Source organism: Neovison vison, chromosome 6 (assembly GCF_020171115.1).
Source record: "Neovison vison isolate M4711 chromosome 6, ASM_NN_V1, whole genome shotgun sequence".
NCBI lineage: Eukaryota > Metazoa > Chordata > Mammalia > Carnivora > Mustelidae > Neogale > Neogale vison.
The window spans coordinates 186,710,541-186,734,726 of record NC_058096.1 but is presented as its reverse complement, the minus strand read 5'-3'; the positions used below and the strand labels follow the sequence as shown (position 1 = coordinate 186,734,726).

The window sequence follows — 24,186 nt, the reverse complement described above, 5'->3', positions numbered from 1 at the left end:
CACTAATAGAGATTCAGAGATAGTCTCGGTTTTTGGATGATAGCACAAAAGTTCTGGGAGAAGGATCCCTGGGACCTTTGCTCCCCGTCATTTGTCCTTGTCTTCTAGCTAAAATATGTGAATACACATAGGAAAGGAAAATGGTTCCCCAGTCAGCATACTGGATCCTGATGAAATAGTCAAGATTTTTTACTTTTTAAAAGGATGATGCTAAATGTTAAAAATTAAAAACGGAAAAACAAAGAGTTTCATAGTTTAATAAAAAAATGTATCTTCCTCACACTGATGTTTTTCATGAATCATTTCTTCTTGGATAGACAGTATTCAGCTTTTATTTGTATTATGATTTTCCTTACTGAGGAAAATGTACAATTGGGTTATTTCCTCAAATGCATCCATTTGTTTGGTAAATGGTCTTATCTACTATATAGCAGACACTATAGCAGGTGAGGATAAACTCAGATGAAAACCCAAGTCAGGGGCGCCTGGGTGGTTCAGTGGTTAAGCGTCTGCCTTCAGCTCAGGTCATGATCCCAGGATCCTGGGTTTGAGTCCCACATCGGGCTCCCTGCTGGGCGGGAAGCCTGCTTCTCCCTCTCCCACTGCCCCCTGCTTGTGTTCTCTCTCTCGCTGTGTCTCTCTCTGTCAAATAATAAATAAAATCTTTAAAGAAAACCAAAGACAAAAAACCCAAATCAGTCTTCACTTATTTTCCAACAGCCAAGTTCAGTTAAGTGACCTTGAGAAAGCCATGTACCAAATGCGACAACAGGGGTTATGGGGATACCAGTGAGGGATGCTCACAGCCTCCATGGTAAAAGGTCTTTCCAGAGAAGATAAGTCAAGAGATGACTCTAGAGGAAGGACAGGAAGAATGCACATTTTCTTTTGCAAAAAGCATAAAACTTTTGGTAAAAAAAATTTTTTTTTCTGTTACCAGCATCCTGGCACATATTGTAGAAGAGGGAGCAGCAAAGGAGAAGAAAAAAACAGAGACCTCAATCAAGTAAGTTCAGTGTGTAAGAGTATTTACTGGTCAATGGGACTAGTGTGTGTGTGTATATGTGTGTGTGTGTGTGTGTGTATCTCAATGGGGCTGATTTTATATTTATATATATATATATAATTGAGAGAGTATATATATATATATATATATATATAAACATTGCATATTCAGAGAATTCCTTCTTTACATATATTGGTATATCCTCTGCTTCAAGTGTAGCTAAGGAAAATACTCTCAAATATATCATCTTTAGCTCGTAAAGATTTACGTTGGTGACACATCCTGATTTGGTTGCCTACTGAGTTGAATGTACTTCTTCTTTCTGGACACACAGTTACACAACATTTTCCGGTGACCTTTTTGCATCTGGATGGTGTCATGCAAATGGTCCTGGCAGAAGGGATGTGGGGAAAAAAGGATGTGTCACACTTACAAGTTTGTCTTCTAAACTATGTCACATGATTCTCCACGTTTTATTCTTTATTTAATGGACAGCTTAAAGTGAAGGATGCAGTAGTGGGTGGAGGCTGGGATAATTTGGTGATGGGCTTTAAGGAGCACATGACGTGATGTTATAAACAACTGATAAATTATTGAACACTACATCTTAAACTAAAGATGAACTGTATGTTGGCTAATTGAATTTAAAGGGAAAAAAAAGGAATGCAGTAGAAAACTGGGGAGCCCCTGGTGATAGCAGAGCAAAAAGATTAAAAAAAACCTGGATCCCTGAGTCACCAGATGGGGGACAGTAACTTGAAATATCTACCTGTGTTAAGCTTTGAGTGGCTTGGGATGAATTTTTATTAAGTTAGGCCGAGGCCGTGAAATGTGGGGTTTTTTTTTTTGTTGTTGTTTGTTTGTTTGTTTGTTTACAGCCACTACTCTTAATGAATCTGGCTAATAATATGCAATACAACTCATATGTGAATTCATTAATGAATGTTTTCAGTATTTATTATAGAATAATAATTTTAAAAGTATTTAATGTATATTGAATTCCAGGATTTGAACAGAATATATTTATTATATAATCTTATCTTATAGGAAATGCTATGGAGGTAGGTAATATTACTACCATGCTCACTATAATGACTGAGAAATTGGGCCCAAGAGTTAGAGACGTTTACTTAAGATCATAGAATTAACAAGAGTGTGGCCAAGATCTGAATCCATGCAACTGCCCACTTGACAGTATATTGTGTCCCACTGGCAGATCTGATAATATGTGTTGAACAACTAATGTCACATATTACTTCTTATAAGAAAGAAAACACAGTTGAATAACAAGCAGCATATTTCCCTTTATTCCATAAAATAATGTAGAAGATCTATTTCACCCCTAGTATAACAACAGAAACTCTTTTCACCAGTATGTCCTTTCATAAAAATATGTATTTGGATATAGATTGGTGTCAAACCCTTATTTTTGACCACTAGAACCTCATTTGGTTCTCAAAACCTCTACCAACTCATTTTAATTAGGCAAATAATGGGTGAATATACACACTTTTAAGTCTAGCCAAGTGGATGTTTGAACAACAGAAATCTCTCTTGGAATGGGCTGATAGAAGTCATTTATTTATTATTTACTGGTAAATACATCATTTCCTTTAGCAAAAAACAAAACTAAGCTGTGATCATAGCAATCTGTAAATTATTAGTCAAGGAGTCTCATTTTTCGATGGCTACCTCCTCTCTGGTTTACTCTATGGAACAATTTATCCCATCCCTTCATCCTCTTTGAGTTTTGAAGACAAGGTTCCATGACAAGGTTCCATGATGAATGCAAGGGCCAAGTATGCATTCAAATCCGAGGATTCTGCATGCCCGCCACACCAGGCTGCCATTATCATCTTTCTCCCAGGTGGGAAAAGAGGGTCTCAACCAACAAAGCTCTTTATTCAAACGGCAAACTTGCGTTTGAATAAAGAGACCTGCAACTTGATTACTTGCTACCTTTCCCAGCTCACAGGAGCTGAATTGACCCTTATGAGGGACTAGCAGCTGCGAGGCACGTCAACACTGGCCATGGTTCTGCATTTGTAACAAATACATTTTTACCTTTTGTGACAAAACAGCCCTATTGTTATCAGCTGTAAATCTATTAAAAACACACAAGGGCTTTTAGTATGTGTACCGTGCGTGAAAAATATGACTGCCTTACAGGCTCCGTGTGGCAATGGAAAAGAGGTTTTATTGAAGGAAACAGCGGTAGCGAACAGTGAGCAGTGCACAGGAAGGTAATTGTGCCTTTAACATTGGCGGCACATGTTCACTTAAGACTAAGACTCCTGCCCCTGCCTCATCCACACCCAAAGGACCTGCTAGACAAGCAGCCAGTCATCTCTCTCTGGGATCAAGCTGTCAACGCAAACTTGAATTCTTTCCCTTTTTCTGAGCTAAGCTCTACCCCCAGAGCTCCCAACGCCTTCCTGAGTGAAGGCTCTGAAAGAGCTCCCTTCTAAATTGCATCACATGCGCAGCGCTCTTCAAACTGACAGAACAAAAGAGCCAAATTACAAAAGTATGGTCTGAGTGACTTGTTAGTTGCGCTGGATGATTACTTCTTAATGGGCTCTGAGAACAGGCTGTGGGTTTTGATGCTGCTTAACTAAACCTTGCAGAGTTCTTTCTAGTTAGTTACTAATTAAGGTTGATTTGCTTAATCAGCTAAACACACACTAATGAGAGAGAGAGAGACAGAGGGAAAGGAGATGGGGCAAAAGGTAGTCCCTTCTACTCTCTCTTACCCTTCCCAATTAGTGGCAGTGAAATTACGTGGTCCACGAGTCACAAAGATAAATTCTCATCTGGAAGGACTAAACAGGCCTGCTGTGATTGTGTCTGTGTCTGTGTATGTGTGTGTGTGTGTGTTTTCATGGCTTTTTCTCTTCCCAAACTGCTGCTTTGCCAAATAACAGTCCTGTTTTCTTGAAGGCTAGTTAGTGCTGGATGCCTCCGAAGCCTATTGTCTGCTTCTTCCGCCCCGCTTCCCCCTAACCATTAATGAGTATGTTCAACTGGCCAGGGTCACTTTATTATTCTGACATAATGAACTGGGGGATGTGATTTCCAAGTTCTGCGGCTGACACTGGCAGGGTGACGATTTCACCTCGAGGTGCCCCAACTGTATACTCGACACACTTGGAAGAATAAATATTGATCTGCTTTCTGAGGATGTGCGCCATGTGAAATGTTAATGCTTTTAAACGACTTTGGACATACAAAGTAGCTATTATTACCACTATTATTATAAGGTATAAAATCTCAGAGAGTATCTCATCTTTACCCTTTATCCTCATGATTAGTGCACATGTGTTGAGTGCCCACTGTATTCACACCACCACTCAAGTGACTGGATATAGTGATGACATTTTAAGACAAAGACATTCATTTTGTGACTCCTTAGCAAGGAAGGGAAGGGTTACTCTCCCCAGTCATTGAATACATATTGTTTTGTGAACTACTGATAATGAATATTTATTCCCTCATGGGTCCTCACTTGTTAATGGGTTGGAGATTTTCTACTTGTCTTCCCTAGGTGATTCATTCTTTTGTATAAAGAGAAGAAAAAAAATTCCATTAAAAATCATAGTTGGCTAAAAAATTTGAAGCCCTAAGAGAGATGGGGCTAATAGCGGAGGTTTGGTTTGGCAGAGTAATTTCTGAGAAAGTTGGATACTAAAGTGAGTTTCCCCCAAGCCATAGTATAGGAGGTGGTCCTAGTTAAATTGCCCTGTGTAAGAAGAAGCTGAAATTTGTGGTTTGGTTGGTACTGGTGAAGTTTGAGAGAAATAGGAGTGTAGTAATATGGCAAGAGGCAAGATCTCAGAATGGCATAATGGCCAATGAGAATGGTCAAGTGACATAGTTAACAACATAGCTATCTAAGATCATTTTAAAATTGCTTGCTAGCTAGTACTTTGATCACAAAGTCCTCGTCCCTATGATTTTTTTACTTTTCTCCAACTGGAGTACAAATCTATTAGATATAATCTATTGTTGATGATATTAAGAACAAAGGGATTGAAATCATATCCATTGAAGCTACTTGAGGACCCAGATAGGTGAGTGAGGTGTAGAAAAGTTTTGCAATGAGCAATTTGGGGTTGGGTAGGAGGCAATTCTCCTTTTCTCAAGGATTCTAGACAAGGATTCTAGACTCTGAAGAGATTCCTGGGATGACATCTGAGTTATATATTTGTTTACTTATTAAACGTATTTATTCAAGTAATGGTTATTGAACACCTATTATATGCCAGGGATGTTGAGAGTGGTTTGGGAATACAAGAGTGACTAGTACTGAAAAGATCTCTGTTCTTAATATAGCTTATCATCGTAAGTAATGGGATGCACCTATATCTACCTTGTAGCAATTTAGAAATTTATAGTGATTTTATGTGATCTGCCCACATACTACCATTTCTACTGTCTTCCATATGTCTTCCTTGCTTTCTTTGTTTTAAGTGAATTAATTTCTTCACTGGCTCCTGTGAAAATTTTCCTCAAGTCACTGTCATATGTAATGCCTGCCTTCTTCTCACCTAGTTAAATCCTGCCAGCTTCTCTTTAAAACCTGCCTTGAATATCCTCAGCCCAAAGAAACCTCAAGATTTTTCTGATTTAATTGGTCTGGAGGTCACTGTGGAGATTAAAATTTGTGACAGTGGCCAAGATGATTCTAATGTAGAGCCAGGGTTGAGAACCACAATCCAAAAGTGGACATATAGAGGGGATTTAAGATGGAAATGCAGGGAGATCTTGAACTCAGCTCTTCCTGTGGACACAGCAAATCTATAGCCTTGCATGCAATAATTTCCTCTGAAGAGGATGTAGGAGCTGGACAAACATAGCCTGTACAACAAGGGACAGCACTGAGATGGGTAGAAGAGGCAGAGACATGGTCTCAAGAAAAGAAAAGAAAAGCTACACCCAAGAAGAGATTTCTTTGGGTGGGAGGGGTCTCAAAGATTTCCAGAGGAGCAAGAGATTTGAGCTCCACATCAGGCACTCTAACTGTTAGATCCTACACAAGAGAGATGAATCCCAAAACATCTGGCTTTGAAAACCAACAGGAAATACATCCAGGAAAACTACAGAGTATAAGTAAAGGAAAACTGCTTTCAAAGCATCTGTGAAGACTCACTCACCCTGGAAACCAGTACAAAACACCAGACTGAAAAGCACATAGACAGGGTGTCTGGGTGGTTCCGTGGGTTAAAGCCTCTGCCTTCAGTTCAGGTCATTGTCCCAGGGTCCTGGGATCGAGCCCAGGCTCTCTAGAGGCTCAGCAGGGAGCCAGCCTCCTCCTCTCTCTCTGCCTGCCTCTCTGCCTACTTGTGATCTCTCTCTGTCAAATAAAGAAATAAAATCTTAAAAAAAAGAAAAAAGAAAAAGAAAAGTGCATAGACCATAGATGAAGGAGAACCACTTGCTAATCATGGAGCACATACTGAAGAGGCAGGCAGTACCTGGGCCTCTCCTCAGGGACTGAGATGGTGGAGGTAGCCATTTTTGCTATCTTGTTCTGCTGTGCTGATCCTGGCATTAATGGGTGCCATATTGGAATCCTCTTTTTAAACTGTGAATGCCAGGGGTCATTCCCCTCTGAGAGCCTGGTACAAATTGCACTTTAACTGGCTTCATAGCTAATAGAATGATAATGTTGCCCACCACTGTGCCCCAGCAGTTGTGGCCAGGCCTTGCAGATAGCCAAGCCAGGGGCCAACACTGCTCACCAATGTCCCTGCAATAGTCATAGACTTGCCACAACAGAAGGGCACATGCCACACTGGCTCTAATGACACAGGGATGGTGCTTCTGGGCTCCACAGGACATCTCCTATATACGATCACTCCTTTAAGACTAGGAGAGCTAGCTAAACTACCTAATACATAGACACAAACACAGAGTTAGGCAAAATGAGAGAATAGAGGAATATGTCCTAGATGGAAAAACAAGACAAAACCTCAGAAAAAGAGCTAAACAAAATGAAGATAAAAAATCTACACAATGAAAAGTTCAAACTATTGGTCCTAAAAATGTTTCCTGAACTTGGCAGAAGAATAGATAAACACAGTGAGGCCTTCAACAAAAAAAATAGAAAATGTTTCCAACAGGAAATTCTTCCAAGCAGAGCTGTGAAATATAACAGCAAAGAAGTGAAAAAATACACTAGAGGTAATAAACACCAAACTAGATAATTCAGAAGAATGGATCAATGGCCTGGGAGGAACTGTAGTGGAAATCATCTAAACTGAACAGAAAATAGGAAAAAAGAATTTTTATAAATATGAGAATTGTTTAAGGGACTTGTGGGACAACATTAAGCATATTAATGCTTGCATTATAATGGTCCCAGAAAGAGAAGAGAAAGATATAGGGGTAGAACAATTATTTGAAGAAATAATACCTGAAATTTTCTCTAACTTGAGGAAGGAAACAGACATCCAGGTCCAGAAAGAACAGAAAGTTCCAAATAAGATGAACCCGAAGAGTTCCATGAAAAGACATGTAATAATTAAAATGTCAAAAATTAAAGAGAGAATCTTAAAAGTGGCAAGAGAAAAGCAATTAGTTACATTTGAGGGAACCCCCATAAGACTTCCAGCTGATTCTGCAGTGGGACTTTGCAGACCATGAGGGAGTGGCATATATGTTCAAAGTGCTCAAAGGAAAAAATTTCCAACCAAGAATACCATATCTGGTAAATTTGAAATTTAGGATAGATCAAGAGTTTCCCAGACAAGCAAGAACTAAAGGTGTTCTTCATCACTAAACTAGCTCTCTAAGAAATATTAAAGGCACTTCTTTAAGTGAAAAGAAAGAGCACTGATTATTATCAAGAATAGTCATGAAGGGAAAAAAAAATCACACTGGTAAAGACAACAGAATAAACATAATAGATCAACCATGTTATAGCTAGTATAGCAGTTAAAAGACAAAAATGGTCTAAAAATTAGTTAAGGGATACACAAAATAAAAAGATTTAACATATAACATCAAAAACATAAAATGTGGGAGGAGGCAGTAAAAATGTAGTGCTTTTAGAATGCATTCAAACTTAAGTGAACACTAAGTTAAAATAAACATATACATAGGTTGTTATATATAAATCTCATGGTAACCATACACACCCAAACCCACCTATAATAGATACATAAAAAATAAAGAGAAAGGAATCCAAACATAACACTAAAGAAAGTTATCAAATTGCAAGGAAAAAGAATAAGAGAAGAGCATAGAAACAGAAATGAACTAGACAGACAACCAGAAAACAATTGAGAAAAATGGCAATAAATACGTATCTATCAGTACTTACTTTAAATGTAAGTAGACTAAATGCTCTAGTCAAAGACTTAGAGTGACTGAATTGATTAAAAAAACAAAAAACCAAAAAACCAAGACTCATCTGTATGCAGCCTACTAGAAACTCACTTCAGATTGAAAGACACACACAGACTGAAAGTGAAGGATGAGAAAATATTCTATGCAAATGGAAATGAAAAGAAAGTTGGGTAACAATACTTATATCAGATAAAATAGACTTTAAAATAAAGACTGTAACAAAAGACAAAAAAGAGGTCATCACATAATGAATACCCTTAAAGGGATCAATCCAACAAGAGGATATAACATTAATAAATACTTATGCACCCAACATAGGAGCACTCAAATATATAAAGCAAATATCAACAGACACAAAGAGAAGTTGAAAATAACAAAATATTAGTAAGGGACTTTAATACCCCACTTACATGAATGGGTGGGTGAGACAGAAAAGTAATAAGGAAATACTGGCCTTAAGCGACGTATTAGATCAGATGGACTTAATAGATACATAATTTTTGTTTCATCTGAAATCACTGAAATACACATTTTTAAAAGTGTATATGAAACATTCTCCAGGATAGATCATATGTAAGAACAAACAGTCAGTGGATCAACAAAGAAGTCAAAGAGGAAATTAAAAAAAAATACCTTGAGACAAATGAAAGTCACAACGCAATATTCCAAAATCCATGGGATGTAGCAAAAACAGTTCTTAGAGGGAAATTTCTAGCAATAAAAGCCCACCTCAAGAGACAAGAAAAATCTCAATCTCAGCTTATACCTAAAGGAACTAGAGAAGGAAGAAATACCAAAGTTAGTAGAAGGAGGAAAATAATAAATATCAGAGCAGAAATAAATGAAATAGAAACTAAAAAAAAAAAAAGAAAAGAAAATATCAATGAAACTATGATTCTTTAAAAAAATAAAAAAAAAAGATAAACCTTTAGCCATACTCATGGGGAAATAAAGAGGACTCAAGTAAATAAAATTGGAAATGAAAAAGAAGAAGTTACAACTGAACTGAATTTTTGATACAACAGAAATACGAAGACTGTGACAAGAGATGACTACAATCATATGACCACTGGACAACTTCAAATTCCATCAGTAATAATAACAATTAAAAAACCTCCCAACAAACAAAAATTCAGAACCAGAAGTTTTCACAGGTGAATTCTACCGAATATTTCAAGAAGGGGAATTAATACCTATTCTCCTCAAACTATTCCAAAAAACTGAAGTAGAAAGAACACTTCCAAACTCATTCTACAAGGTCAAAATTACCCTGGTACCAAAATCAGACAAGGTACTATAAAAAAAGAAAATCATAACACCTAATTCCTGGTGAGCATAGATGCAAAAATCTTCAATGAAATATTAGCATACCACATTGAACAATTTATTAAAAAGATTATACACCATGATCAGGTGGGATTTTTTCAGGGATGCAAGAATGGTTGAGTATCTGCAAGTCAATCAACCTTATATATCACATTAACAAAAATAAAAGGGTAAAAATCATATGAACATCTCAGTAGATGCATAAAAATCACTTGACAGAAGTCAACATACATTATGATAAAAGCTCTCAGCAAAGTGGTTATAGGAAGAATGTACCTCAACATAGTAAAGGCCATATAAGACAAAGCCACAGCTAGCATTACACATACTGGTGAAAAGCTGAAAGCTTTTCCTAAGTTTAGGAACAGGACAAAGAGGCTCACTCTCACCACTTCTATTCAGCATAGTACTGGAAGTCCTAACCATAGCAACTAGGCAAGAAAAACAAATGAAAGGCGTCCAGATTGGAAAAGAATAAGTAAAGCTGTCATAATCTGTAAGTTATCAAAACCTGAAAGACTCTACAAAAAACTACTAGAACTAATAAATTCAGTCATGTTACAGAATATAAAATCATTATACAGAAATCTATTGTGTTATTATCACTGATAACAAACTATCAGAAATTAAAACACTCTCATTTATAATTGCATCAAAAAGAATTAAATACCTAGGAATAAATTTAAATGAGGAGGTAAAAGAACTCTGCTATGAAAATTATAAGACATAGATGAAAGAAATTAAGGATGACACAAATAAATGGAAAGATATTTCATGTTTATGGATTGGAAGAATTAATATTGTAAAATGTCCCTACTATCCAAAGTGGTCTACACATTCAGTGCAGTCTTTGTCAAGATATTAATCTCTGCTTCACAGAACTAGAACCAGTAATCCTAAACTTTGTATGGAGTCATAGGAGACCCACAAATGGCTAAAGTAATCTTGAGAAACAGCAAAGCTGGAGGTATTATTCTTCATTTCACGCTATACTACAAAGCAGTTATAATCAGAACAGTATGGTATGGGCATGAAAATGGACACTTCGATCAATGGAGCAGAAGAGAGCCCAGAAATAAACCCACATTTTTCTAATCAATTAATTTACAACAAAGGAGACAAAGATACACAATGGGGAAAAGATAATTTCCTCAGTACATGGTACTGGGAAAACTGGACAGCTATATGCAAACAAAGGAAACTGAACCACTTTTTTACTGTATGTAAAAAATGCACTAAAAATTGATTAAATATTCAAATGTAAGTCCCGAAGTCTGGAAGTTTTCTAGAAGAAAAATAGGCAGTAAACTCTTTGACATCAATCTGGAGTGACATTTTTTGGATCTGTCTCCCAATGCAAGGGCAAGAAAAGTAAAGTAAAACAGTGGGTCTATGTCAAACTAAAAAGCTTTTGCACAGTAAAGAAAACCATTAACTAAATGAAAAGTGACCTACTGAATGGAAGAGGACATTTGCAAATGATATATCCAATGAAGGGTTAACATCCAAAATATATAAAGAACTCCTGTAAGTCAATATTGTAAGAACAAACAATCCAATTAAAAATGGACAGAGAACCTGAATAGACTTTTTTTCCAAAGAAGACAGGCCCATGAAAAAATGCTCAACATCACTAACCATCAGGGAAATGCAAATCAAAACTGCAACGAAATACCACTTCATATTTCTCAGAATGGCTATTATCAAAAAGACACAAAAGAACAAATGTTGGCAAGAATGTGGAGGAAAGGGAACCTTCATGCACTGCTATTAAGAATATAAATTGGGGGGCACCTGGGTGGCTCAGTGGGTTAAGCCTCTGCCTTCAGCTCAGGTTGTGATCTCGGGGTCCTGGGATTGAGCCCTGTATCAGGCTCTCTGCTCACCGGGGAGCCTACTTTCTGCCCCCCCTCCACCCCTGCCTGCCTCTCTGCCTCTCTGTCTGTCAAATAATAAAATCTTAAAAAAAAAATATATATATATATGTACAGTCACAAAGGAAAGCAGGATGGAAGTTTCTCAAAAAATTAAAAGTAGGGGCACCTGGGTGGCTTAGTGGGTTAAGCCTCTGCCTTCAGCTCAGGTCATGATCCCGGGGTCCTGGGATCGAGCCCTGCATCAGGCTCTGTGCTCAGCAGGGAGCCTGCTTCCCTTCCTCCCTCTCTGCCTGTCTCTCTGCCTACTTGTGATCTCTCTCTGTCAAATAAATAAATAAAAATCTTTAAAAAAATTAAAAATAAAACTACAATAGTATAGAACTACTATACAATCTAGAACTTCTTTTGTATGTATTTATCCAAAGAAAATGAAAGCACTAATTTGAAAAGATAAATGCACCCCTATGTTCATCACAGCATTATTGACAATAGCTGAGATATGGAAGCAACCAAAATATCTATGAGTAGATGAATGGATAAATAAGATGTCATGTGTATACCCATGTGCAGACATGCATACACACTGGAACATTACTTGGTCATAAAAAGATGAAATCTTGCCCTTGGCAACAACATGGATGGACCCAGCGGACATTATGCTATATGAAATAAGTCAGGCAGAGAAAGACAAGTGCCATATGATTTTACTTAAATGAGGAATTTACAAAACAGGAACAGTTTATAACAGCAATGTCCACAATAACCAAACTATGGAAAGAACCTAGATGTCCATCGACAGATGAATGGATAAAGAAGATGTGGTATATATACACAATGGAATACTATGCAGCCATCAAAAGAAATGAAATCTTGCCATTTGCGATGACGTGGATGGAACTAGAGGGTATCGTGCTTAGCGAAATAAGTCAAGCAAAGAAAGACAACTACCATATGATCTCCCTGATATGAGGAAGTGGTGATGCAACATGGGGGCTTAAGTGGGTAGGAGAAGAATAAATGAAACAAGATGGGATTGGGAGGGAGACAAACCATAAGTGACTCTTAATCTCACAAAACAAACTGAGGGTTGCTGGGAGGAGAGGGGTTGGAAGAAGGGGGGTGGGGTTATGGACATTGGGGAGGGTATGTGCTTTGGTGAGTGCTGTGAAGTGTGTAAACCTGGCAATACACAGACCTGTACCCCTGGGGATAAAAATATATGTTTATTAAAAAATTAAAATTAAAATTAAAAAAACAAAACAAAACAGGATCAGTGCTTGGATGTCCAGAGAGCAAACTGATGCAAGGGAGGAGGGGGGGATCAGCATGGACAAAATAGGTGAAAAGGGTTAAGAAGAAAGATCTTCCAGTGATAAAACAAGTAAGATGTGGAAATGAGATGTACAGCATAGGGAATATAGTAAAAAAAAAAAAAATATTGTAACAGTTTTATATGCTGGCAGATGGTAACTAGACTTACTTGGTGACCCTTTTGTAATATGTATAAACATAGAATCACTGTGTTGTGCACCTAAAATGGATACAGTGTTGTATGTCATTTATCATCAAATAAAAAATAAAAATTAAAACCAACCACCCCCACAAAAGTATGCATATAAAATCTTACTGGTACAGTTCATTATGATTGTATATAATTGTAGTATTTGTCTCTTCCTTTACATTTTCTATATCCTATCAGAGGAGAAGAGGCCCTCTTCCTTTTAATGGTAAACGCATGTACCAGGGAATTGCATCCCTATGTCTTCACCATATACAAGACCTATCTTTGTCTACCATTGCCCCCTTCCCCTATATTTCCAGTATCACACTACTGCTTCCTTCCTCCCTTGCATGTATGCTTACATGTAACAAAACCCCAAATCCTTCTTGCATTAATTTTTTCATTCATTTCCTCAAAGAACTCCTTAACACCTAATGTAAGGGCCTATTTAGCCAGAGTGATTCCATCCGGTTAAACAACGATTTTGTTGTTTATACAGTAAAACTTACACCGTCCCTGTCCCCCTTTCCCCCATGGGACTTACTTAAAAACAAGTCCCAGAAACCAGTCCCAGGTAACAAAGCCCAAATACAAGGGTGGGTCAGGCCAGGTGGAGGTATCCAATCAGTGGGGGCGCCTACTGTCTCCCTAGCTACCAAGTAGTGTGAGCCCCACCCTTTGGGTGCCTTTTGGGCTCCAATTCTGACCAAGATGATAGACTAGTTCAAATATCTACTATAGGGTAAATTGTAATTCATTTCATTCAATTGGTCACTTATGTGTGACCTAGCATGACGGTGCAGCTTTCTCTGTGTTACAATCTCATCGGTCACCTGTGGGTGGCCAGGCCCAAACACATGGCCTTTGCCCTTAAAAGCTAGTCTGTAAGGCAGAGAGAGGTTGCCTCTTTGTAAGGGGTGGTTTGATTCTCCATGCTTGACGCAAAATGAAGCTTTGCTTGACCTTCGCTTTGTATCAGTCTCGCTCCTTTGATCATGGTCCCAACACTATTACTTCATTATTCACTCATTCCTTAATCCCTTACAATTGAGTTCCATCCCCTTTTAGATGAAACTCCTCTTTCAAAGCTCATGTGATATGGGATACTATGTGCTTTATAAATCTTTGTTGAATGAATAAAGTGAATACGAGACTTTCTCATCACCAAATCAGTGATCTTTAATCAGTTTTTCTCTTCCTTAATACATGGTTAGTCAGGCCCATGACTCTGTCCCTGTTGTCTTTAACAGAATTCTGGTTCTTCTCTTATTCTGATGTTTCTCATATGATGCCTGACTGGCCACTTTTTTGGAAGCAGTGTTCTACTTGTTTATGGCTTGTGGTGCAGGACAAACTTAGGGTTCAAATCAGGTCCCTGATATTTCAGAGCTGTTAAAACTTAAGACAAAGTGCCCTTTCTTCATTCATAGAAAGGAGGTGATAATAGTGTTCTAAAGGTCGATGTGATGCATTGAGACCTTGCAAAGACCTTTAATGTTAGTATTTGCATTCCAGTAGCTGTAAGGTCCTTAAGGTTAGTCTCCATGCCATTTTTTCCCCTCCTATTCTTTCTGTCCTCAAAACCAGCAGTGCTGAGCTTGGGGTCCTTGAAAACTATTAGTTGTGAATGAGTGAGCAAAGGCACTGTTTCCCTTCTCTTAATGGATGATCCTTCCCAAAGACTTGGCTTCAGTTTCCCTCACCCTTTCCCTTCCTGACCTCATTTAATCCCTGAGGACCTTTGGACCTCATTCATATTTTCCATTCATCTTCATGTAGATCACTACCAAGTCTAAACTGAAATCAGATTCAGCTCATTGTGACCTCAGATCCAGATTTCCTATCTTTAAGATAACTCCCAAAATAACATCCTCAAGACATCTCTTTGATACCTTAAATACCTATGTTTAAAAAAGAACAAGTCTTCTTTCCTTCTCTTATTTTTCACTCATATATATTCATTATATATTTACAGTTATATATGTTTATTATACATGTACCTGCAATGGCCTCCTATATGAAAATATAGACCTAACCTGTATATTTAATTTATATATACACATATAAAATAAATGTATTATATATTTGTAATAATCTCCAAAGAATTCTACTTGCTTATTTGTTTATAGGCTCCAAGATAATGCCCTCTGCAAAATACTGTTCTTCCTAGTTTGCACCTTTATTTATTAGCTACCTGTTCCATTGAAACCAAAAGCAATAATATTGTTAATTTTTAAAAGACCAGATTCTTTAGCCTGCTAGTGATTTGACCCTTGTTTTAATAGAAGACTTTATTTTTTGTAAACAATTATCTATTTATTATGTAAGCAACATGTGGACACATTTTTATTGTAAAAAAAAAAAAAAAGTAACACGAAGTGTAAAACTAAAAGCAAAATCCCCACTCCACCACTGACGTCTGCTTCATTCTTACTATTCTTTAGAGATGATTTCTATTATCAGTTAAGGATAACTCTTTCATAGACGTTTTACCTACATTAATGAACACATGCGTGTTTGATTTTTACTTTATGGGAGTGCACATTACTGTATTTATTAATGTGAAGCTGGACTTTTCCCCTTATTAATATGTCTTGGAGGAATGCCCATTTAGATCTGCCTCCTCCTTGAGATCTACTGCATAGTATTGCCTTCTCCAGAAGCACCATAACATAGTTACACAGATTTTACTGATGAATCCTTAAAAGCTACCTTGCTACTTATTTCCCATCCCTCTTGGATGCATAATCTTTTAACTGAATGAGAAAACACATTTCACACTTTCCTCTGTTGGTCTCTTTGTGCATGCCATTTTTTATTGTTCCTTCTAGTGAAACTTCTACTTGGGCTGCAAAACCCAGTTCACATGTAAACTTACACTTGGAGTCCTCTCTGCTAACTCAGTCTTAAAATGATATCTTTAAGAGAGTCCCCAATTTTGAGGACAGGGACTGAGATTGTTATATTCCCACAAGACTAAACACAGCATCCTATGTGTGGTAGATTATGAATGCTTGTATTGCTTAAACAAATACATGATTTTTAACTTTTCTGATCTGACATGTATGCATAGATAGGCTATAAGCACCTTCAAGGTAAAAGCATATCTCAGCGTGCCTTGACTAATGCAGATATTTGATCATTTGCATGTCAGGACTGTATCAGCTGTATTGTGGACGTGGGCAAAGATGGGGTTCTTCCCATATCATGTATCAACAGTACCCACCAGTCAGTATAGGAAGTTATTATGAGAAGTAGGGATGAACCTACCAGGATCTCCAAGAGGATTTTGAATTGAGCTGGATAAACCTAAGGGAAAATAAATTAAAAAGGATTATTCACATGGCTATCCATTATTTTTGTTGTTGTTGTTTCGCTTTGTTTTTGCATTTCCAAAAATCCCTTCCCCCCTTTTTTCAGCAAAGAGAACCCTGCTTTGTGGTGGAGGACCTACAGCCTGTAGCTTGAGTGGAATGGCCTTGCCCACCCCTGCTCTGTGCATAGTGACATGGGAACCCACATTCTCTGTTGGCTAGCCACCATGCAGTTTGTGGTGGGATGGTTATGAGTGTCAGGTGTGCAATGAGAATGTCCCCTGTAACTTGAGATGAGCCTGCTGGGAGTAGAGGGTTCTCTCCTCTTTTATGAGGTGGAAAGATAATGTAGGCTTCTAACTGACAGAAACCTGCTTTCCCGCCATGGATAAGTCAGAGTAAAGCCTAAATCAGGGCCAAACAGCTGAGAAAAGAAGGTATAGGCAGGACACTTAATTCATCATTTGGACCTCTTGATTTACTTACTCCTGAAGCTGGTCTACTCCTGGACATCCTAGATAAGTAAGTGAGTCTCCAAATTCCCTTTACCTAAGCTAGAGGAATTTTATATCTATAATGGAGAAAGACTCATAAAATGATATAGAAGGTTTAATTAATTTTAAATATTTCTTCTGACTCTATTTTCTTCCCGTCTCTTTTTAGAGGATGTATGGTGATGAAATTCTCTAAATTTAATTGTTTAGTCTCTGCTTTCTAACTCCCAAAATGTTCACAGAATGGAAATGTTTAATTTTGTGAAGGTATGCCAAAAAGGATCTACAAAAATGGCTTAAAATTGGAGGCTGGATCTTATGCTAAAATGACTGGTTAGAAATCAAGAAACTGAAATGTGGTTTCTGCTGACCTGGTCTTTTATCCATTTTATTCAATTTTCAACAGTGAGAAGAGTAGACAGGAACTTACATATATTGACTCCCTACTCAATTCCACTATTTGATGAAATTTACCCCTTTCATGTAAACATTGTTATCCTGACTTGAAAAATTGTTTAAAAATTGCTTAAAAAAATCCAAATGATTTTCAGAGTTCTAGTCTTGCCTGATGTTCCCTAGCTAGTTAAGTTTAATAGATTTTAAGATGAGAATCTAGTTGGGTCTGACTTCTAAACTGTCCTTCTCTACCATCTGGAATGCCATGAAATTAGGGTGGATATTGACTCTGTTCTCTGTTCTTAAAGCACATTTCCAGCTTTTAGTCAACTGTCTTGACATTCATGACTTGGTATTATTGTTTTGGGGAAATAGCAGTCATTTTGGGGGGTGAAGTATATTGCTATAGGGAGAGTACAAAATTTGAATTTGGAAAAGTGAATTCAAGTCCTGTGATTTTTCCCACTACAGAGCACTGTGATTATGTGGCTCAAGCTTTCCAAATCTTAGTTTCCTCTTCCATCAAGGAAAAGATAATGGCCAATCATCTGTCAGTTCTGTCAGGACCTTTCTATTGGCAAATGCTTCCCTAGAATGCTGTACCTCTCCTATTAGAGATGGATCAGCCAATGATTTGCTAGATGCAGTAATGTCTTGTTCAATTCAATATTTCCCAACAGTAAGTCCAGGGTATGGCAAGTAGTAGATGATCAATAGAATAAATAGATTAGGAAATGAAGTCTACTCACTTTTCTGTACAGAATATTAGTTTTTATTTTGATCCCCCCCCCCCAGTTGACCAAAAGTACTTCCAATTTTGCAGGTGAGAGGTAAAAATAGGTTAATGATAGGCTTGAGTACTACAGTGTGCTATATATCAGTACAGATTTTTAAAGAGGACTTTCTTTTAATTGAAAGCTCAGTATAAGCCAAGAGCTAACTCAAATTTTTAAAATAAAAGATGTATTTTAAAGTGTAAAATGGTCATTTTAGGTGGCCATTGTAATTCAGCTCTTAAGACTTGGTAACTTAGCCATCCTGGTGAACCTTCTGTGTGAATGAAGCCTTCCTTAATCGGCTTTTCCTATATTATTTCATCCAGGGAAAGAAAAGCAGTAGCTAAGCCAGAAGCAAGCAGGATAACAGAAAAAGAGTCTGTGGCCAAAGCAACAGAATTACTTTTTTTTTTTTTTAATTCTTTCACTTGTGTTTGTGAAGGAGAAGGAAGAAACATAACTTTTTTGTCTTTGTTTAGACATTGAACAATACAAATCACAAGAACATATATTTTTGACATACTATTTTTTTTGGTGTTCTTTGGAATTTGGACCCTAATTAAAAAATATGTGTTTCCTAGCCCTTCTTACTGTGAAAATCCTTGGCAATATAAACAGATGCACTGGTTGGCTTTTAATTCTGACACCAGACTGTCTGAAATAATAGCTCTAAGAAAGTGTGAATTCTTTCATTCCTCAAGCTTTAATTATAAGTACTTAATTTGTTTGTCTTTCTATTGCTGACTGTCATACCAATCTGGTTTATCTTTCATCTGGCTAAACATGGTACACCTCAGAAGCCCCTCACTTTGAAAAGTTTATTGTGCATGGGAAGATGGAAACAAGCTAAAAGTTTGAGTTATTTTCATCCTCCAGGGCAATTTAACAATTAGGATATTAAGTGGTGTTCTGAATTTTCAGTCATAGAGGCCTGGAAGATGACAGAATTAGGATCTTGATAAGTGGTTTGGAAACACTAAATATTTCTCATGGAAGTTTGAAAAATGTGCCACGTTAATAGCTTACTAACTCATCTTGACCCTTCACAGCCAAAGGCGTTCTTCATTTTTTCTGTGTCCACCATTTTTTATACTTGAAACCAATTCCTGTCATAACGGTTTTAGCCACGGACTGTCCCGGCATTGACTGCTGTAATTAGATGATGTACCACAACACGGCGTGTTAGAGGAAAAAGTCAGTAGTTGCTGGGAGTGGGGATATTTTGGAAATATTTTAGAAATTGTCATATTCCACTTTTAAAACTTGACTGCGGGGAGAGGTGTTTTTGTTTTCTAAGGGCAAAAATAAAATCCAAGAAAGGTAAATCACTGCTGGAACTCATGGCGAACATAAGGAAGAAAAGCTCATGCTCTTCATCCAATCGGTGTCTTTCCAAGTCTCCTTCTGTATGTACGTTTACATTTTGAGATACTTTCCACCACTATTGCAGAGCCCAATATGAGAGTTGTTTATATCCCCTTTGTAAATATGACTAAAATGTATTAGAGATCACAAAGCCCTTTATGTTTATCATTTTGGTCCCATAACAATCCCCTAAGTAGTTATTATTATTATTACCATCCTCATTTCAGAGATTAAGCATTTGAGATTCAGTGTGGCTAACTAACATACCAAAGTTCCCAGAAGCTGTGGGGGCTGGGATTTGAACCTGGAAGGGCCAGAATATTTAATCATGTCCCTGCTGCTGCTGGACATTAAGATATGAAATGCTTTACACACATGATCTCATTTAATCCTTCCTAAAAACTATCAACATGGGGAACATGTACCCATTTTACAGATGGAGAAACCGAAATTTTGCTTGAGTCATTTGCCCCAGCTCACTTGGTTTGTAAGCAGCGGCGATGGGCTTAGAACTGAGGTTTTTCCGATTCCAATAACCTGGTGCTCAAAACCTTCATTCTAAACTGCATGATAACATTTGTTTAGGCCTTTAGAGTTTTCTTACCTAAATCTAGTAGATAGAAAAAAAAATGCCTTCAGTGTGCAATGACTGAATAAATTAAGATGCCAGTAAGACTTGAAATAAGGGTAAGAGCCAATGATGCATGTTTCTGTTTCTGCCATTTTTCTAACAGTGATGAAAAAGGGTGTTGGGGGATATGTTTCTCCTTTATACTCCTGAAGAGAGAGTAACATCTCTTCAGGAACCATAGGAAAAATACCTGGGGACACTCTCTTGCTCTTTTTGCAGAAATGTCCACGTTTTACTTTTTTCCCCATAAACAGAAAATTTATTTATGTGGAATTTGATTTTTGAGGATGTGAAGTTTCAGTATCCCTTGGGTTCCATGACCATGCTTTGGGGCAATAACTTGGACAGCAATGACAGCTTCTAAGTTGTTTCCTGTTTTTCTTGGTCTCATTGCAGTCCTTGCCAGACCTTCCCTCCTTCACTGCTGCTGCATTAGTAATGCAAAATGAAATTCATTGTGCCCATTATATCTGTTAAATGGTTTCCATTTTAACTTGAGAAAAATGTATTGACGTTCATGTGTTTGGCATGGAAAATGTGTATATCTATCGAAGATAGCAACTTGTCTGTTGGAATTACAGTGCATTATGTATAACGCTGCTTTTAGCTGTGCATGTACATTTCCTGGAATCTTATTGTGTCAGAGCTTGGAAAGTTTACACAAGCATTGGTAATCTAATTTTTGTCTGGTGGGTGGCTGTGGAAATATGGAGTATTTGAAAAAGCAAATGTCTTGGCCATCTGTGCCAGGGAGTGGATTGGTGGCAGGGGTGTCTGGTCAGGTGGGGTAAAAAACATCCGTCAAAAATAAAGGTTTTAAAAATATTGCCCCAGGCCTAACCTAAATATTAATTTGCCCAGGAGCTAAAGGATAGAACAGTTATCGTGACACATGTGTGGTTATTATTTTTAGGAGTTCTCATTGTAAGGTTGAAGAATCTGTTTTATCTTTCTCCTGCGTCTTAATGATAATCCTTCTCTAGACGACGTTGCTTCTGATGTCTTTTGTCTTCTGCAGACATGAGTCTTTGGCTCATGAGCATCTTGTTAAGGTCTGTTGAGGATTAGGGTCTGTGACACAATTTTCTTGCTGAGTCTTTTTATTGGGGATTTTTCAGTTGGTTTGTCTTGGAGGTCTTTGAAATGTCTCCTATCAAGCAATGATTTTCATTTTTCTTTGTTCTCCTCAAAATTGGGGTTGTATTCTGCTCAACTGTTCCTGGGGTCTAGGTAATGAATTGTATTATTTAATAGGCAAGTGTGAAATTCTTTTGTGTGGCTGCTGTACTGAGCTCTGCCTCTCAGAGTTGCTAAATCCTACTCACTGCACTACTGCTGAACTGTGATGTAGTTTTGTTTTTTAGCTTTAAGTGCATTTCAGTCATCCATCTAAAGCAGGCTTTCTTAACTTCAGCGCTATTGTGACTTGACACTGGATGATTCTTTGTTGTGGGGGGCTGCTCTGGGCACTGCGGGCTGTGTAGCAAGCAGCATCCCTGGTCTACCTACCAGAGGCCAGGAGCACCTTTCCCCAGTGTCTTCAGGTATTTCTAATGTCCCCTGGGTGGGGGAGGTGTGAAATCACCCCGTTAGAGAATCACTGATCTAAAGCAAGGTTGAAAGACAAGGCTGGCGTGATGTAAAGGAATTTCCATAAAAAGCACTGAATTCAAGCAATGCAATGACAATGCTGAGAGAGCTTTGTATCTTGGAGGATATGTGGAGGAACTGTATCACACATCCCTGGAGAAAATACTGTAATAATTGTCTATAGTTTCTTAGACTGAGTAACAGAGGAGGTAAGGGTCACCTTTTAACTGCTTTGCTTCTGATCTGCTAATTATCTCCTCACCCTGTGATGCCTTTTATCTCTCCTCTGTGCAACCTGACTCACATAAGGAAGATTCTAATTCTTCTCAGATTTTCCACCTAAGCTACTTTTCTACCTTAACCTCCCTGCTCTTCTGTTTCCCCCCCTGGTTTTCTTTGGCTCAAATGGGAACATGGTACCCATTTATTTCTTTAATCCACTTCACCACCTAATAATACACCTCTTTGGAGGACGAATTTTAACAAGATGCTTTCTACTCTGTGATGCACTCCGGTAGAGAATTAACGTTTACCGTGATGAGTACCTTCTCTTCCTCCTGAAAAGCGGGGATGCCACTGACCACTGCAGTGTAGACTTAAACATTTAACTTTTGTTTAACTTTTTCTCAGTGCCTCCTTGAGCATTACATCTGTTAAATTTAAGGGCAATCTTATGGGCCTGTCAAAAGGGCATCTGTGTGCTACTCAAATAGCAATTAAGATAACATGCAAATGAATGAAGTGATCAGACTCATCTGATAATAATATTGAGATAATTCTTTATTTTTTTAAATGCTGAGAAAGCTGGGGAGGTATGCTAAAAAATCTATTTGATCAATATATGGGATTTAAAAAGACAGGATTGACTGACGAATAAAATGAAACTGACACAAACAGGCTGACAGCCAGCTGTAAGTCTCTTCAGGGCAAATGCAATTAACTTAGAATAATAGACTCAAAGTTGATGGTTAGAAATGCATTTTTATTAACAATCACAGCCTGAATCATTATGCTCTTATGAATAAGATGCTACTTATATTTTGTGCATGTGTGTGCATGCATATATAAATACATATACATATGTCTCTGTACGTATATATCCATGCCGCTCACATTCCTATGTGCTCTGCTTACCATTTGGGTGGAAAAGTTGATTTTTAGAATAATGTACTTTAAAAAGGAAATTCATTCATAAATTGTCTCCAGGTCTATAAATTCTGAATATTCTCCCAAATTACATATATAAAAATCATGCTACTTATCTGGTGCTATTAGACATAAAGCCAGTGAGCCCTGGTCCCAGAACTGCTGGTCCTTTGGGGATTTGGAATTGCAATCAGGGATTTACAGATTTCATTTTGAAGAGGAGAAGTCATTACTAGAAACCTAAGCTCATTTCCTCTCCTTTAATAGCTATTTTAAATCATTCATTTAGAAAATACATTAACTATTTAGGGTACTTGCAATGCATTTCTTTTGGCATTAGATCTGTATTTTTATAAGAATTTTTTCCCTAAAATTATTTCGAAAGAAGAAGAGAATTAGAAAAAAAAAAAAAAAGACCAAATGACATTTTGGTGATATAAAATTACCTTTGCATAACATTTTCCTCTCACTGCTTAAGAGGAAGCAACTTAAAACTTTAGCAAAATATTACAATATTATTAGCAAACTCTTTTAATGCCATAGAGAAGAAGAAAGGTGAGTGACCCTTAGGAAATTACAAACTGGACCTCAACTATGATTAAGAAATACCATATGGTTGTCAGCCTCTTTAAGTGGATTTGTTAATAACTGAAATAGAAGACAGTTTTCATTCTGTACTAATACTTAATATTGATTTCAACCTTAACTAACAATTGGGTAATAAAAGGACAAATGATTACAGTAAAGAGTAAGTAACTTTGATTTCTACAAAGAATTCTGAATATGGAGTCTTGCATAACCCTGCAAACTGCTTTATATATATATATATTTTTCAAATGCAAAATAAAGCTCCCTGAGTTATGTAATTGCTATTCTTCAAAAGGACATCATGAAGGTTGACAATTTAAAATGTACTCTTCCTGTCACCATCCAATTTTTTTAAATGTCTACTGCTGGTGTTAAAAACAATCTCCGCAGAAGAGGGCTGCCATTGCCAATTTAGGACACTGGCTTTGTTATTAGCGTAGGCATATTAGATCATCCTTTTGCTCTTCCTGCCTGCTTTGTTCTTTTGATATGGCAGGGAACTGAAATTGACAACAGCCTACATTTATATAACAATAACTTGCATTGTTAAATATATATGTGTAGATAGACAGAGAGTTCTTTTATTCCCCAAAGATATCAAAGTTCACTACACACCATGAAAAAACCCACAGAAATATGCAGATGCTTCTGGGGTGAACCATGGCAACTATTTAAAAGCATAAAGTATTGACAGCCTTAGGATTCTAGAATAGTTCATAGTCATTTTTAATTTTTAAAATTTTTTTCCCCTTTAGAAAATTTCTGTTTTCTTCTGGAGGAAGAAAAGGATAAAGGTCACACTTTGTTACCTGTGTGAGGAACCAGA

General features: G+C 37.3%; 1 protein-coding gene across 2 annotated transcripts in view; it reads right to left on the bottom strand.

The window, feature by feature from the left end:
- MDFIC2 (MyoD family inhibitor domain containing 2) overlaps positions 1-24,186 on the bottom strand; it is a 104,024-nt gene that overhangs the window by 29,735 nt on the left and 50,103 nt on the right. The window contains exon 2 of one of the 2 annotated variants that reach the window (XM_044255241.1): positions 16,331-16,369. The exons of the other annotated variant lie outside the window; for it this stretch is intronic. Coding sequence (XP_044111176.1) covers positions 16,331-16,369 — 39 coding nt within the window. The remainder of the gene's footprint in view (positions 1-16,330; positions 16,370-24,186) is intronic. 2 annotated transcript variants of the gene reach the window in all.